The sequence below is a fragment of the Lycorma delicatula genome, chromosome 3, assembly GCF_047948215.1.
Source record: "Lycorma delicatula isolate Av1 chromosome 3, ASM4794821v1, whole genome shotgun sequence".
NCBI lineage: Eukaryota > Metazoa > Arthropoda > Insecta > Hemiptera > Fulgoridae > Lycorma > Lycorma delicatula.
Genome location: NC_134457.1, coordinates 207,647,574 through 207,665,578, shown reverse-complemented (window position 1 = coordinate 207,665,578; position 18,005 = coordinate 207,647,574). Strand labels below are relative to the sequence as shown.

Here is an 18,005-nt window from a genome sequence, read left to right as displayed (position 1 = left end):
TACACAGAGAATTTGCAAAAACAGTAGCTTAATAGTTACTGTCAGCACATTTTTTTTTATAATTTGTTATGCACTGAAACTGCTTTTGAATTACAAATACAAATTAAAAATGCAAAAACAAATTAAACAATTAACAAAATCTTGACATGTATAATACTTAACATATTTAATACAATTAGTAATCAATGAATAACTATAATGTAGGTGTAGAGTGCAGTGTATCTTATTAGTTATGCTAGCTAACTGAAAAAAAAAAAAAAAAATACATGACATGCATTAATAATACTACTAAATATATAACTAGTAATAACATTCAGAATAAATTTTAGTAGCATTCATGTAACAGAAAAAAATTGTTTCAACTCATGTTAAAGAAAATCATCAGTAAAAAATTAACTTAAATTAAAAATAAAATAAATGCTCATGCTAACATTTAAATTACTAAAATACTACTAAATTTGCAATTACAAAATCAAAACCCATATCTTTATACTACTAAAGAAAGTAACAAAAAAAAAATCACACAATCAAAAAAAGTAATTAAAAACAATACTTTTTTTAAGCCTTACTTAATTTGTTACCTTTAAGAGGGTAGTAGCAAAATTAAAAATACTACCTGCTATAAACAATTCGGTACAAACTTTAAAAATTTTTAATTTACAAAGGAATTAAAGAAACATTATTTTTTACTTATAGGGTGATCTTTTTTATCAGATTAGGTTTCATTTTACATTATGCAGTTTTATTTTTATTTAAAACATGGATAAGTCTATATAATATAGAACAGTACCAACCCAAAAACATTATCTCTTTATAAGAAATGCAAGGTGAAAATACTGTCTAAAGATAAAAGAAAAAAGGAAACACAGATAAACAACATAAAGAGATAGCTATCAAGCAAGAGGAAGGTTGTCTAAGATTCAGTTATATGTACTTTTTATCTTAAATTTTCTCACTAATTTTTTTAATTTTCTACAAGGTCAGAATTACTCCACGATATGTCTCACAAATGTAGACAATATAATTTTTAATTTAAAAATATAATTCACAAAAATTATCTGGAAAAACTTATTAACAGGTCCAACAGAGAAATTTCCTCCACAAAATAATTAAAAACAAACTATAAAAATGGATATGAATGATAATAGAACTTGAATACACATAAAAAGAATTATGGAATGGAATGCAAAGTTAGCGGGAGTTTATAGATTCTCCCTTCGGATCGCAGAACCTGGACAGAGTCCCTTGCTGCTGGATGATTCAATCGGGCGTGATTTTAAAAGGTTTATTTTAAGTGACGGGTCTAATTTTTCAAGTTTTATCTTTAGTATTTAGTGTTTTAAGGACAGATTTAATTGCATTCCAATCCGTTGTTAAACCAGCGTCATCAAACCCATTTTATGGGCCGACCGCGGAAGGCTAGGCTTATGAAACCTGTCCTCCCGACGTAATTCCCCTTCAGACCGTCCACTGAAGTCCTTTCGGTGCTAACGCTTCATAGGCTAGCGGGAATACGCCACAACAGGGCTCTAACTATATGGAGGGAGCAATGCGCCCCCTTTTCCGGAGAAGTCGCAATTGCTGATTTATATGTAAGTTTTAAAGAAAGGGTTGTATATCGCTTGAACTGAGAATCCCTTTTTTTTATTGAAGTCTATTAAGAAATTAATTTTTTAATAGATGAAATGTCTAACATAACTTACAATTAACTGTTGTATAACACAACCAACTTACATCAATAAAAAATCTAAATAGAAAAATTACTTGAGCAGAAAACTGAATTTTACTAGAAATATGATAGGTGGTAACATTTTGGTTACCAATAAATAGCACAGTATTTGTTATTGAAAAACTAAGAATTCACAAGACATCATCAGGCATCCACACATTTTATAGTTCAGTAAATATTGTCCAGTAGTTTGTAAATATAGAGGTCAACTAATAAATGGGTACAAAAATTATTTAAAACTTGGACTGCAGTCTAAAATGTAAATTTTCATCAGAAAAATAGAAATTTTTAAACAATTTTTGAAGCGCTAACAAAATTTAGATTTTTAACTGTTAAAATAAAAATATATGTTTAAAAAACAGAAAATATACAGAAACTATGTTGAATAATAAATTATTTTTAAAATAGTAGATAAAATAAAGCTGTTGAATTCTCTGTTGAACTGAGAATTTGTGACAACAGAACAAGTGACAAAAACAAAGAAGCGACTAAATAATATATAAAGTTGCAATTTTTCAAATACAGTAACAGAAACATTTATAACAAAAAGTAATAAGTATATTTACAACAAGCAAAAACTATATGTATAAGTTAAATCCAGCTGAAGTGTGTGTTTTTATCAATTCATAAACAGGATGCTTGTATCTGCCAGTTATGTTGATATGAAAAACAGGAGTCCATCAGTAATTTATAAGAAATGTTAAGAAAAAAAAAAATGAAGTTCTATTATAATATGTATAAGCTATTCAATGCAGATTAATGTTGTACTATAAATATTAGAAAAATTATAGGCAAGTTTCTGAAAGTATTTCCCACAGAATGTAAAATATCTTTAATAACAATTCTATAATACATAAAAATAAACCAGAAAGTTATAAAATAAAATACAACCATTTTTTATTCAGTCTTTCAAATAACAAAACTGGCAAACAATAAGAGAATCTGAGTAGTTCAGTTTGCAGGTGGTGATTGGCAACACAAGAAAAGGATTAGGATATATACCGGAAAGGGCGTGGCCGTCAAACTGACCAGTGGGAGGCCAGTTCTTGATATACCCCGTGCAGTGTATAACAGCATAATTATGACCATCTCGAGATGGACCCAATGAATTTCTCTGCTTTAGACGATTCAGGTGACCAGCAGCCATATTGTCTGGACCCATATTTCCCACCTTCATTCGGCAGATGAATCCTCGACGTGAACCCATGCACAATCGCATTGAAGCTAAAAAAAAAAAAAAATAAAAAAAAATATAAAAATATATAAATTTAATAATATTTTAATAACTTAACTTAATATTCTAAAATTTTAACATCTAAAAACACTAGTAGTGTGGCTAAGAAAATTTTATTGAGTAAAACTTATTGCACTACTTATCACACTATACACTATGAACATATAAAATATTTCAAAAATTTTTAAGTTTTTTAAATGTAAAATGCAAGAGGTTCTCTCATCCTGATGTCTTTTCAAAAAAAGTTTTTAAGTACAAACTTATCGGCAGACAAAAACCAAAGCAGAATTTTCTTTACTTTGAACCGCTATCACCAATAACCATTATCAGTGGGGTATAAGTTTACGAGATATTCTTTATACATTCATAAAATATTTAACAACTATAATACATAAAACTTATAAGATCAAGCTCTTTTTGAGTTTACATGCAAACTGACAACTCTGAGTCACGCTTGACTGACAATGAACCAGTTTTGAATTCTTTAATATTATGTGAGAAGGTGCACTAACACAGGAAAATGTCACCAAACACATGAACAGTCCTAAATTATGAAAGTACAGAAATTTTGATGTAGGATTATTTTTTTGTTCTCAGCTTATATAAAGGTACTCAAAAATAACAAAAAAATAATTTTCAAGTGCCATAATGTCAACAAGTTAAATAATACAAAAGACTACAGTAAAAAGCATGAACGTATACGTTAATAACTTATTTTCTTGATTTACTGGTCAAAAAATTTACAAGATATGGTGATCTGAAAGTGGCTAAATTTACATTTTTTTTGTATCACAATTTTGCATCTGTGGTATGATTTCTGTGACTGTAGGAGGTGCCCTTTCTATTAATTTTTAATATTTGTACGAAATTCAACAGAAATGACTTAGGAAAATGAAATGTCTCCTTGAAACTTTACTCCAAGTAAAGGTTGAATGATGAAAATTTTTTATCAATAAGATCATGGGCTATGGCCTGCCACGCTCTCAAATATTTTCAATTCCAAAAATCACCTTCACACCTTTGGTTGTAAGACATGAAATAATGCAAGAAATAAAGCATGAAAAGCGCTGGAAATTTATGATATATTCTTTGATAATAATACAAAATTAAAAACAGATGAGATCACTTAAGGGATACATGAATTAGCAGCTTTATTTGTTAAAGCCTCCACCATTATTATTTGAAATTGGTAATTGTATCCAACAGAAGTATTAAATATTATTATTTACACTTGCTGAATTTAGAATAGGAGATACTCCCAAAACATAAAAATAAAATGTTTTGGAATATCCTTCTTCTGTATATGGGTTTTAATCACATAAACTAGATTAATGATATAAAAAAAAAAAAAATTGGATACACATGAAGATATTTCAGCTGAGATACATAGGGGGAAATATAAAATCTGTATTGACAAAACTATGTCATTGTGCTTTTATAAACTTCATCTAGGAGTGTAAAAAAACAATATTGCAGTTTTAATTTGTTATACCTCTTGAATGAGATGTTCTGCATTGATTTATAGATAGAGAAAAGACAACAGTTTTGGTTATGAACATGGCTGTAGATTGATTCCTTATCTTTCTGCTTGACAGTTGCAAAAATGACCACTTCTGAATAGAGTCTGTAATTTGCAGTTTGCTAAATGTGAGTCTGCATGTATGGTACAAATGACAGATACATGATTCTTTCTTGGCAATTAGAGCATGGATGGAGGATGCCAGGCTGGAGCTAGAACCGGAGAAAACTGAGGCGGTGGTAATGTGGTAATCACTGCTGCTAAAAGACCTACTTTGACACTTACACTAGAGGTTAAGAAGATTGCTGAGACCTGCTATTAAGTATAGTCTGGATAGACTCCAGACTCCACTATACCGTTTGGAGTTCATGCCATTGAGGCAAGTGATAAGAGTAATAGGGTGCTGTGGCTGATTGCAGGCCTTTGGCCAAATATAGGTTGACTCAGCATCAGAGAAGGAGGCTGCTGGTTGATGTTGCTTATTCCTCTCTCCTTTATGGAGCCGAGTTCTGGTCGGGAGTAGCTAGATATCGTAAATACAGAGGGAAACTGGAATCCCTCTACAGGAGGTGCTGTTTGCGGGCTATATCAGCGTATAGAACAGTATCGTTAGCAGCAGCGAAAGTGCTGGCTGGACATATGCCGATAGGCTACGTATTGCTGCAACTAAAGAGAATAAGCAAGTTGGGGATTTGCAACCCATAGACAGGAAATTGGCAATTAAGGCAATAACAGGTGAGCTCATGGAATTGCGGCAAGAGAGATGGGACCAAAGCGTGAGGGGTCGGTGGACACACTACCTCATTGGTGAATTGAAGAGGTCGTATGAGAGGGTGCATGGCTCACTGGGAGTCTTACGCAGTTCCTGGTGGGCCATGGCAACTGTAGATCATATCTCTATAGGTTTAACTTCGGCTTGAGCCGTGGGCACTCCGTTAGTGGTGATCGATGGTGTCTCTCACTGTTAAAATCGAAGAAAGATAGTCTCCATTTGGTAGGTACTGTGTTTTGACAGTATTGTTGGGTGTTTCTTGTAGCATTATTGCATTTTGTGAGTTTTGTCCGTGTGATGGGTATGCGTTTTGGTTGTTCCTTCATCTATTGCCGTGTTTGATGTTTGTGTGCATGGTTTTTGATCTTTTGGCTTAATTTGTTGTCGGTACGTGACTTTTATGTTTCATTTTGTGGTAAGTGTATGTTTGTTTGGGTGCTTGTGGTGACCGATCATGTGTGTGGGTGTTTCCCCCTTCCTGAAATAATGCCACATAAGCGGTTTCCAGGAGAGGTGGTTAGCCAAGGGTGGAGGTTTAGTCGGTAGTGTGCAGAAACACCTTCACACTTAACATCTTGCGAAACCTGTTAGCAAGCCCAACACTGCCTTGGCGCCTGTAAATGGGGTTCCTCCACCTCTTTATAAAAAAGAACTATGGTTCATCATGCATTCCATTGAAATTTAATTGTGATCCTCTATGTGACAACGACAACCATCATAATCATAATGTAAAGGACAATAACAACCTGGCATAATCAGTTTGAAAAGACTCAATGTCTGTGTAATGGGAAGAATATGGGTCGACCAAGGGTGTCCAAAGAAAACGTTGAACACATCGAGGGGTCTTACCTACATTGTCCTAGAAAATGTGTTAGGAAGGCTGGCTTTGAACTAGCAATGCCGATGATGACAATGTGAACTGTTTTAAGAAAACGCTTACAAATTTGTCCATTACACATAGCTGTAACAGGCTTTGAAGCCTGCAGACTATGTTGTGTGCGCTGTATTCATAATCAAAATGTTGCAGCATGAAGATTATGACTTTCTTTGATTGCATCGTGTTTAGTGATCAAGTCAATATTCATCTTAGTGGAAAACTTAACACATAATATCCATATTGGAGGTCAGAAAATCCCCATGAACTCTTACAATGTAAAAGGAACTCTCCAAAATTAAATGTGTTCTGTGCAATATCTAAATGGCAAACAAGCTGTTCTTTTTAGCTGAAACAAGAATTACAGTAGTTACTTATTTGGATATGCTACGTATACGTCTCTTTCCTAAACTGCAGTATGGACCAGAGAATTTTATTTTGCAACAAGATGGCACCGCCTCACTGCCATAACTCTGTACAGAATCAGTCAAATGATGTTTTCCCCAACTGCTAGATTGCTCTGCATGGAGCTGGTGACAGAGTTCGTTTTCAATGACCTCCATAGTTACCTGATCTGACCCCATATGATTTTTTCCTTTAGGATTTTATAAAGGATCTTGTTTATGTGCCTCTGCTTTACTGATTTACTTTATTTGAGGCACAAAATTGAAGCAGCTGTCATTTCCATTACTCCAGACATGCTGGTTAAAGCATGGAACATACTCTGCAATTGGTTTGACATGAGCCGCATGACGAAATGTGTTCACAATGAATACTTGTAGAGAAAAACTGTAAGAGTTTCAAAAACCATAACTTTATTTTTTTGTGATTCATTACTGTCAAATTTAAGAGAGATGAAATCACTTTAAAACCCATTTTTTATACACCCTCTGTTATTCCAAAAGTTTGAATACTTGAGCATTTAAGAAACGGTAGTTGTTTGGTCATTATGAACAAATGACTAGCAGAGGAAATCTGTGACTAATAATTAGTAAGGGAGACATCACATGAAAAATAAGACATTATGTTTCTGTTGTTATGACTTACACTGGTGTCCTTCCTTTTTAACTGTACCAGTTTTGAGATCAAGTATTCGGCCTGAGTTTTGTGGTTCCTGAGTTGATAACTGCTCCCTAACTTTTTCAACATCCTCAGGATGTAAATGTTCATAAATACATGACCCAAACCAGTCAGCCTGAAAAATTAATGCAAAATACAAAACATTAAATGCTGCTATGTAATTATTAAAAAAAAAACTATTTAATAAAAACATGAAAAAAATATTTTCACTTATAATTAATGTTATTTTAATTATATATATATATAAAGAACAAGAATTTCTTCTTTTTTTTAATGATATCTATAAGTTCAAGATGTAGAAAAATACATATACAAAATTATTAAATACAAGTAAAAATAGTTAAATAATTTATGAGCACTGATCAGCTTAATATTGATTGATCAATCACCTTAACATTGATTGGTTTAATGACAAACATGATTAAACGTGAAGTGGATTTCTGTTAAAAAAAAAGGCTCATTTTGTAAATTAGTGCAATTGTGCTTCCAGAGTTACTATGAGGTATTACTAGTTAAATTTTGGAAAGCATAAACAAATACATGTGCAGTAGATGATCTACGTATCTCAAACGGTGCTGGCACCAGCAGCAGCTGGCATATAGGCATTGTAGAACTGCAGCATCCCTTATTTCCATTTGATATTATTGATAATATTTAATATGAGTCCTTTTTTCTTCATACTTGTACAATATATAATCCTTAAGCTTAATGTAAGTAGCCATCCCCCAGTTTATGAAAAAGATACAAAAATCGTTGTATGAAACTATGTGCTTCACAGCTCTAGTGGTGTGGTGTTGGCTTTTGTGTGCATGCGTATATAGGAAGCTGCACACAAAACTGCAAGGAAGAGCGAGCACTGTCGCTCCTGCAGTGCTGACCCTGGTGTGCTGATGGAAAGAAGTTTTTTTTTTTACTCGGCGTGTGTATGGAACGTTCCTTGTTTGTTCCCTTTTCTAGTTTAGTCAGCGGAAGGAATATGAAAGCAGTTTAATTGTTTTTTCAGTAGTGATCAGAAGATGGCGAAAAGCAAGGGCTCTTTAATTGTCAAATCTGTCCAAAAACATGCTGGAAGGGTGAAAGAGAAGGTAATTAATAAAAACTAATTATGTATTTGTTTCTGTGTACATAGAAATTAAAATTAAGCACCATTGGACTACAGTGTTTTTAAGTGAACATTTTATTAGTTATTATCTAATAATACAAAAAAATATTATTTGTATTGGCATTATATTGTTTATTCGGTTAAACCGAATGTACAAGACCTGAGATTGTACAAGACTACACTTCACTTACACTCATACATATCATCCTCTGAAGTAATTCCCAGATGCTAAACAGGAAAAACGGCAAAAGGAAGGTAAAACCGAATACGGTTTTTAAGCACAAGTGCTTAAAAACCATGTACCAATTCTTGAATGTGATAAAGTGAAGAATTAGATTATTATCCTCCGCTTCCAGCTATTTAACTTGATTCATTTTTTTGGGTTCTTTTATTTTACAGAAAACTTTAACCATGGACTTGAAAAGGCCCACAAAAATTCTTTTTGGATGCATCACACTCCTAGAATTATGGTACAGGCCGATATCTCAAGTCACAAATTAATGGGCCATTCTTTTTTGAGCACACAGCAAATGGTGAACATTATATAAATGTGCTGTGTATTAATTTTGTTCCTAGTCTTCTTGCAAAAGGGTTTCGATTAGAAAATGAATGATTCATGCAGGATGGTACCAGACTCCACACAACTAATGCTGTTTTAGATTTTCTGCATGAAACTTTTAACATAAATGTCATTTTAAACTGATTTCCTAATTGTGTTGCGCGTGGACAGAACTGGCCCTCGAACAATCCTGATTAGAATCCATATTATTTTCTTTGGGGATTTCTAAAGGTAAAGGTTTTCCCAAAACATCCTTGTAACACAGTGATGGAACTATGAGTGCTGATCATCAAGACATGTAACAAGATAACAAAGGATATGTGTTGTCGAGTTATTAACAACAAAGGAGTTTGTGTTGAAGAAGTTGCTAGATGGTGGTCATATTGAACATCTGATAACCAGAATGTAAGCTCCAGGTGTATATATATATATATATATATATATATATATATATATAGAGCAAACACATTGCACAGTGTATCTTACTTTTCTTTATTGCAATTCAAATAAATATTTTTTAATAAAACCAAATGTTGGATCATTTCATATGCCAACTGGTACATAATCAGAAAGGAATACTACCAATGAAGATCAGATGAGAGCAAGACTTCTTGTTAGCCTCAAAAGAATAAACACATGTTCCAAAAATGTGGTGTGAAAGTAGTGTGTTGAAGCTGGGCAGATTGATAGAGTTTAAAGTTAAGTTAGAGGAAAAATAGTACATTATATACTAAGGCATCAAAATTAGTTTGGTAGCAGAAAGATATACAAAACTGAAGAGTATACAAAGGTCAGAAAATAAAAGAAGATACTAGAGATTTAGCAGTAAACACACAAAGATCAGAATAATGACTAAAATGTAATAATAAAAAAAAAAGAATAGGCCTGGTATCATGTGAAAAATTTGATACTTTGTTTTATTAGTATATGCACTAAACAATAATATTACAATACCTGTGAATGATTAAGGACTGGACTGACAGAGTCTGAAACATAGATGATTCTGCCTGTATCACATGTGACAACAAATAAGAAACCATCAGCTGCTTCTAATATTAAGTGCTTCAGTTCTTGATCAGTCAAAAAACTAGGTTTATATGTACCATCTGTACTAGTATTGCCTGTACCTGAAAAAATAGAAAAAAAGGGTGAATCAATTTATGTACTGCAAACACTATATTACTTTTTATATGCTAAAATGAAATGATCAAACTGTGAAGATTAATACAATTTACACATTATCATTTGTTATAAATAAATAAACAAGCTAGTATAACCTTAAGTTAAATCAAATCCTTAAAAAAATAGTATTTTATCTTACAATTATACAACTAAATTTTTATAATTTAATACCTAATGAACTGAGTAATTATGACAAAAGAATTAAAATTAATAATCTGGATGTTAAATAGAATTATAAATTTGACAGCGGCCAAAAAAATAGTTACTTATCTATAAATTTTCAGTGTGCTGGACAAGATGAAATAATAGTGTATAAAATGCCAGAGCATCGCGAATGATGGAAGGAGGAGGATACACTGCAGGGCAAGAGGGATTGAAGTGGATAGCAACAAGAGAAATATATTGAAGATGACAATGAGAAGAAATACAGACATCTGGAACATGTTAATCAAACCTAGCGAACTTTATGAATAGAAAATGGAGAGAAACCTCCTATGCCACTGACCCATGTAAAGAAAAACGTAAAGTTTAAGTAAAATGAGTAGATAATGGGAACTGTATTAGCCACAGGTGGAGTCACGCACCCAGAGGTGGACTCCAACCCTGATGCTGATACTTTCTAGCAGACTGTAGGGCACTCCGATCAGTGGAGCGGTTAATTCTGTCTGTGATAATGAAAACACTAACTTTTTGTTTTCTATAAAATAAAAAAAATTAATTAAAATTTTCAATTATTTTTATGTTATAATTCAAATTGTTAATATAAAGGGAAATTATGATTGTCAATGATATTAATCATATAGATACTACAGCTCTGATATGGATACATTCTTCTAATTAATATTTTGTTCAATTAAATAGCTTATCCATTTATTGTAAATAAATAAATAATATTCCTGTGAACAGTAGATGTCGCTCATTTTGTACTGAATACAAAAAAATTGAGCTCTACAATGAAACAAAAATTAATAAAGTTAAAAACAAAATTATAGATTGTGGAAGGTTTAGCAAAAATGAAATAATTTTAGTTTATTAACAATATCATATAAGTACTGAATGCTGACACCATTTTTAAGATGTACTTCCACTGTATCTTCATGTTTTTTAATAATGTTCTAATTTCTTTTTCTAAAAGAAAAGTATTAGTGTAAACAATTAAAAGTTCATCAAAAACCTACGTAAGGATAAGTGTTCAATAATTCACTGAGTAAGACATGATGCTGGAGAATAGTTGGAAAGCAGACACAAAGATAAATGTTCAGTTTAAAAATGTGATAAGATTTCAAAGAATAATGTATTTAACAAAGTCGTTGAGGTGGGCTGGAAATGGTTTATGATATAGGTTACAACATGAGTGGAGGGAAGATCACACATTCAGTTTATGCTGCAAAAGTCAGAAACCTCCTTTCTATCACACTTCTCCATCATAGTAAAATAATTAAGAAACCAGCAACCAATTTCACACAAAAAAATAAAAAATTGTTATAAAAGTCATTCTACCTATTGGTGAGGAACTTTTCAGTCAAATTTCATAAAAAGTGTATTAAAAAACCGCATCACAAACAAACCGGTAAAGGCTGAACTGGAAATATAATACTAAAGCAGTTTACTTGTTCCTCACTTTTCTCAAGTTTCTTAAAAAAATGAAACTTTCTTTCTATTAAAAAAAACTGAACATACTAACTACAAAGAATGACAAAAGTAACTTGAAATAAACAGAAAATAAAGAGCAGTAATTTTAATTTAGAAATTAAAACATACACCTTGTAGACAATATTAATTATTAATTTGTTAAAACCACTTAGATACTTCATTTTCTGACTACTGCTTGTTTCCTGATATTTTCTCTTACATATAAAAGATCACTGCAATGGATAAATCTTGACTACACTGAATACAAAATTGATACATGTTCTGTATAATTTTATATGATGTAATGTTCTGGCTGGCGGCTAAAGTTGTTCCCTACATCTGTTATTCAAATAGCATTAAATAATACCTATTTGCTATTCAAAATAAGTATTCCAATAAAGTAAAAAAAAGAAAGCAGATGTAATAGTTGGTGTATAAAAAATGATAACAAGAATGAAAGCGAAATCTGAAAATTTGTGTCAACAGACTTAATATACGAAAGAAACAAATTTGCTATGATAAATTAAAAAATATTTATCGCCCTAGGTAAAAATCATTCACTTACTACAAGGTGATTGAGAAATCACCTGTCTGACCAGTGCACAAACTTTAAAAGTTGTTCAAAAACAATTACAAGTTCAAACCTCCTATTAGAAAAGAGATGTTTAATAATTTTTTTTAGTAGTGTGCTCAAAAAAGGCTTTTAAGTTTTTTTATGTTCAAGCCCTCATTTTTAAGAAATATATTTTTTTATTAATTTATTTTCTTTTTGAGGAAGTTCCTCTAATATCCTACATAGAATGCTGAGTTGTTTCCACAATACTATATTGAGGAAACTCCTTTCACCAATTATTGGTGGTTGGTTAAGTTTTGTTTTGCATTTTTAAAATGAAAAATTACACGACCTAGGTAGATGATTTTGAGCAAACTAATTAGAAAACTTGTTTTATGCTTTAAAAGCAAAAAGTAGATTTGAAAAACTCTCCACTTAAATATATTTTATACAAAATGTACAGGTATGAACTGAAGATAACAAATTGAATGAATTCTGTTGTAAAACTTAAGTTGTTCATGTCTAGTTGATTTATATAAAATTATATCCTCCATTTCTATTCTTATTTTTATCAAAGAAAAGTTATTGCATGTAAAAGCTTTTTCATACAGGCGTTGCTTATTATAGGCCTTCCGAAAGAATTACTTTATTTTTAAATAAAAATATGATTATTAACTTAAAAAATATATTCCCTTAGTTAAGAATGTTACTATGTATCTTAAACCTTTAAGCAGCATGACTGCGTACCTCCAAATTCCATAATGTTGTCATATCTGTACACTTAAATATTTGCAGCACATAAACACTGTATTTTACACATTAATTTATTCAGTGAATCTGTTATTGCCTTCTCTAAAGTTCAGAATATTTTCAGTCATTTTAGTTAGAAACTATACTTCTCACTGAGACATGTCAACAGATGTTGTTCTGTGAGATGAGTTACTGGACCAGGGTAGGAATGCATGGAGATGAAAGGGTTGATCATTCTGATTCATGTTGATCATTCTCATGATCAACTGGGATCTGGTCCTACAGGTAAAGAAGACAGGAGAATAAATAATAAATACTACAGGAAAGAACAGTTGACAATCAGTCTAAGTGAGATGTTATGAAGTCAGTCTGCAAGATGCGAGTTCTGCGAGATGTCAGTCTGCAAGAGAGAGTATTCTGTGAGGAGGTCAGTGAAGAAACAAATTTCTAGTGAAAAGTTTGATGCAATTAAGGTGACGTCACAAGTAACTCCAGTACATGAAAACAAGAAATGGGTCGGTGAGTTACTGTGACTGTAAGTGAAAGAGATAATATACTAAATTTCATTCATAAACTGTTAGGGTAGTTTTATTTGTGAACAGCAAAGGTATTTGCAGTGCAAGAACTTTATACTTGTCTTATCCATTGTACTATTGTTGTTAATACAAGACTAGTGGTCTGCTACTGTCTTTTGTCAGTGGGACTGAATTCTGCTTTTTAATATTTAACTACCTGTGAATAAATCCTGATGACTAATTTAAATGCTGTTTTGTATGTAATCACTGTTCATTATTATAATTACTATTACTGCTGTTGTTGTTGTATGGTATTGTCATTATTATTCTGATTATTATTGTGGTTGTGATTACTATTTTTATTACTTATTTTATTACTGTCATTTATTATTATTACTACTACTGCTGTCAATATTATTATTATTAATTTGTCTTTTTTTATTCATGGTTTGGGATTATATAAACATTTTCAATTGTCAATCTCTCAATATCCTTATCGAGCCACAAACAAGCGACAATGTGTGTGTGTGTGTGTGTGTGTGTGTGTGTGTATATATATATATATATATAATACACATATACATCATGTAAATGATTACAATTTTCTCAATATTTTCCACAAGCTCTAGAATTTATGTTCTAAATATAATAAGATGTCAACTGTCTTTCACTTATTATTTGAAAAATCTGTAAATTCTAGTACTAATAATACCATTACACTGCCCAACAGAAAATTTTTTTTGAATGTTTCCTTCACTTCATGAGTCAAATCTTACTAATTTTAGGTTGAGAAAAACGAATATGATGAAGAAAAAGTTTTATTAGCTCTAATTTCTGTGATATATAGTAGGTGCAAGTATTTTAATTTAATGGATTAAAAAAACTATATTTTAATTACATATACCAACAACATAGAAAGCCCACTTGACATTTTTTTAATGACAGTTACATTCCAAGAGTTCTTAATTCATGGAAGAATACCTGGTGTTTGGTTGGGTCTGAAGACAATCATGTGGTGGCTTTTTGAGATTATTGTCTTTTGGCTTTCCTCTTGTTAAGTGAGTTCCGGAGCATTCCTACACACAGACCAGAGTAATCCGCAAGTATTACTTCATTCCAACAGCCTTGATATCTTTGTTCCATTACAGAAATATCCTGATGGAATCTTTTTCCATGTTCATCACTGACAACTCCAAAACTAGGAGGGAAAGAGTCCAGGTGTGAGTGGAGAAAATGGATTTTAAGGGACATGTTGCATCCATGTTGAAGGTATTTTTGAAGAAGTACTGTCACCAACTGACTGTAATTTTCATTTCTTTTGTTGCCTAAAATTCCATGAATGACTCCCCTTAAGGCTTCCCAAGCATCCTTTTCTTTCTCCTCCAAAATTCAGTGATACGCAGGATCCTTTACAAGTTGTTGAATTTGTGGCCCAACAAACTTGTCTCTTACTTAAAAACCTGCCCCTATCGGTTCACACCTGGGTTTGACAAAATCTTTCATCAAACCCAGCTTTATATGAATGGGTGAAGAACATCTTTTAGGTCCACAATAGGCTCGGCAACAACATTTTTCTCACTAAAGTTAAGATTTCTTGCAGGCCAGTTTGCTTGAATATAATGTGATTTCCTATCCCTACTGATCCACGTACATAAAAAGCAGTATTTAGTATACCCCAGTTGCATTCCTAAGAGTACAGCGATGACTTTTAGATTGGAGGAGTCTATGAATAGCTTCTAATCAGTTGGATCATGATTCAAATTCAAACATTTCATCAAGCCATTAATGTTGCAGCAAACAACAAGATGTTGTTTGCTGCAATGTTAAAAACACTGCTTTTCTTCTCAAAAAAAGAAAAGAAAAGAAAGCAGATCCCTATGATGATGTCTGTACTGTGAGGCCCTGACATCATGTTAGAGAAGATTCCATTACTGTAATCTCGACCCAAGAAGTTCTGCCTTCTCCTTTGACAAACCAAAGTCTCAAATGAGATTACTCAATCCCGCTTGACTCAGTCTGTGCAATTTATTATCTTTTTCATCAAAATCAGACTCATGAGATGTGGAAGTCTTGTTGGGTTCTCTTCTTCCAAACTGTCTTCAATTTCTACTTCAATCTCATAATTTTTGGGTGGAGTAGGAACTGGTAAACTATCTGAATGCGGAACAGGTCAAATAACAAATGAAAGATTAGGGTACAATTAGCAGAAAGTGCAGTTATCTGTATCGTTTATCGGCTCCCACCAAACCATAGGCACAGCAAAGCCTATTTTATTTTTCAGCCATTCTCGTATTATAACTGAACAAGAGTTACAACATGTACATACATGTTGTCATGGGCTCCACATGGAGCCCATGACTTATCCTGATCCCCTACCTTCATACCAAAATAATGCTTATGGGCAGTCTTCACAAGAGGTGTCAGATTGCGTTTCTATGATGAAAATGTTATTTCACCACAAATATAACAAACGATATTCACTGAATTTACATATTTTCATGGCATTTTGATTAAACAAATTTTTCATTTCAAAAGCACTTGAAAACCAGAAATTCCACACTAATTACAACACAAACAATATAAAACTCACAGCAACAGTAGTAATGCTTATAACCTACAAACACCTGAAGAATGTTGTGTTTTGTCATTTAACAAGTGTGACAACTCCAAAAACAAAATGACCCCCAAACTAAAAATGTAGATCGGGTAAAAAAAACATGTCATTGTATTTCCAAAGCAAAAGCTAACTGGTAACTTTTATGGTAATTTTTTAATTCAGCAACAGTAATACATAAGAATAAGGTATTTTTTTTGAGACCGTAAAATTTTCATTGTTGGGCAGTGTTATTACTCTGTCAATTTCTTATTATTTATTACTCTATTTATATCAAAATCAAATTTAAATTCAGAATATGCCAAAACAAATTTCATTGTACTATTTTCAATGCCTCTGTTTTTCTTTAAATAAGAATGCTAAACTTTATGGAAATATGATGAAAATTGGCTGTTTTTACCCATTTTCAAATTAGAAAATTGCCTTTAGTTCAAGAAATATTTTTAGATAAAAAAAAAACTGTTCTTGTTTCTAGACGATGGTTGTTTATAATACATTCAATTTTAATATTTCTGATAATCAATACTTCATGAAATGCTCAATGAAAAAATGCTTTATAAAGCTTCTCTTTTTTTTAAATGTACTGTGATCTGGATAAATTAAAATTCCTTACTAATAATTTTATAAAGTGCTAAATATATATATTTCTTTTATTGCATTCTTATTTTGTTGTCATATTCGAAAGTAACTTTCTAACAAGTATGGAAAACAGTATAGAAAATTAAAACCATGTTTTTACAAATAAAAAATTTACAGAAACCCATGACAACAAAGTAAAAATTTTTGTCTGGTCATTGATTTTATATGGAATGACATATTATTTACTGTTTTAATTTTATTTATTTATTTATAAATAATAATGTAAGCAAAAATGTACATTGATATTAATTAAGAAGAATATAATATAAATACTGTAAATCAAATAATTTTCATGCACACAAAAGCACAATAACTGATGATATTAATAATTAATTATTAAATCTGATGAAATTTATATACTCTAAGTATTATTATACATCAACAAATATTTACATACAAGTAAACAAAGTTAAGAATAATAAGAACATGTTGATGACAACATATAGACAGTGTCTCATGTCAATATTTGTAGCATATTTGTCATGTAAATAGGGCATGCATATTAACATATGTAAAGTGGCAAATTATAATAGTCAACCATATCGTACTAGTATCATATTAGTACCTGAAGTCAATGTAAAAATTGACATTCACATAAAAATAATTTACACTGTACAGTACTTCATAAAAAAATAAATTATTTCTCTATGAATAATTCAATCGATACAACAATTATTAAATTAAAATATCTACATCACCATCACGAATGATAAATTAATATATTCTTAAAACATAAGAAGATACCGATCAAGAAAATTCATATTATCATTATATTAAAGATATTTAAATAAAGCATGATGATTTCCTGTCAACTTTAAATTCATATAAACAAATACAAACAGAAATGTTTAATTTTTAAGTAATACTTTGTAAGTTAGTTTAAAACCTATTTTAATCTAAGTTATATGAAGTCAATAAAAACATAATTGTTTTAACACCAACAGATAAGATTCTAAATAAAACTGACTTCTTAAAAAAAAAATCTTTAAGAAATGAACTTATTTGTTTAAACTGATTTCTTGTTTACATGATTTGTGTTTCAACATTATTAATACTATAACAACCAGTCTTAGTTGAGTTGCAACAAATTCTTGTAAAACACCAGAGTAAAGTAACACTGAGCACATTAAGTACATAGTTGTGACTATTTGTTTACATTATATGCTACTATTACCCGCTAATGAATTGCCATCAAAAGAGGCATCGGACCAAGAAATCTCATTTATTAAATCCTGCGATTACTGAAAAAAG

At 31.3% G+C, this 18,005-nt stretch overlaps 1 protein-coding gene across 9 annotated transcripts in view; it reads right to left on the bottom strand.

Moving 5' to 3' along the window:
* The window catches only part of tgo (Aryl hydrocarbon receptor nuclear translocator homolog tgo), a 295,570-nt gene that overhangs the window by 31,324 nt on the left and 246,241 nt on the right, over positions 1-18,005 (bottom strand). For 8 of the 9 annotated variants that reach the window (XM_075361413.1, XM_075361420.1, XM_075361419.1 and 5 more), the window contains 3 exons: positions 9,824-9,996; positions 7,176-7,323; positions 2,732-2,953 (listed from right to left, as the gene is read on the bottom strand). In XM_075361413.1, coding sequence (XP_075217528.1) covers positions 2,732-2,953; positions 7,176-7,323; positions 9,824-9,996 — 543 coding nt within the window. The remainder of the gene's footprint in view (positions 1-2,731; positions 2,954-7,175; positions 7,324-9,823; positions 9,997-18,005) is intronic. The other variant, XM_075361414.1, reaches the window with a different exon arrangement.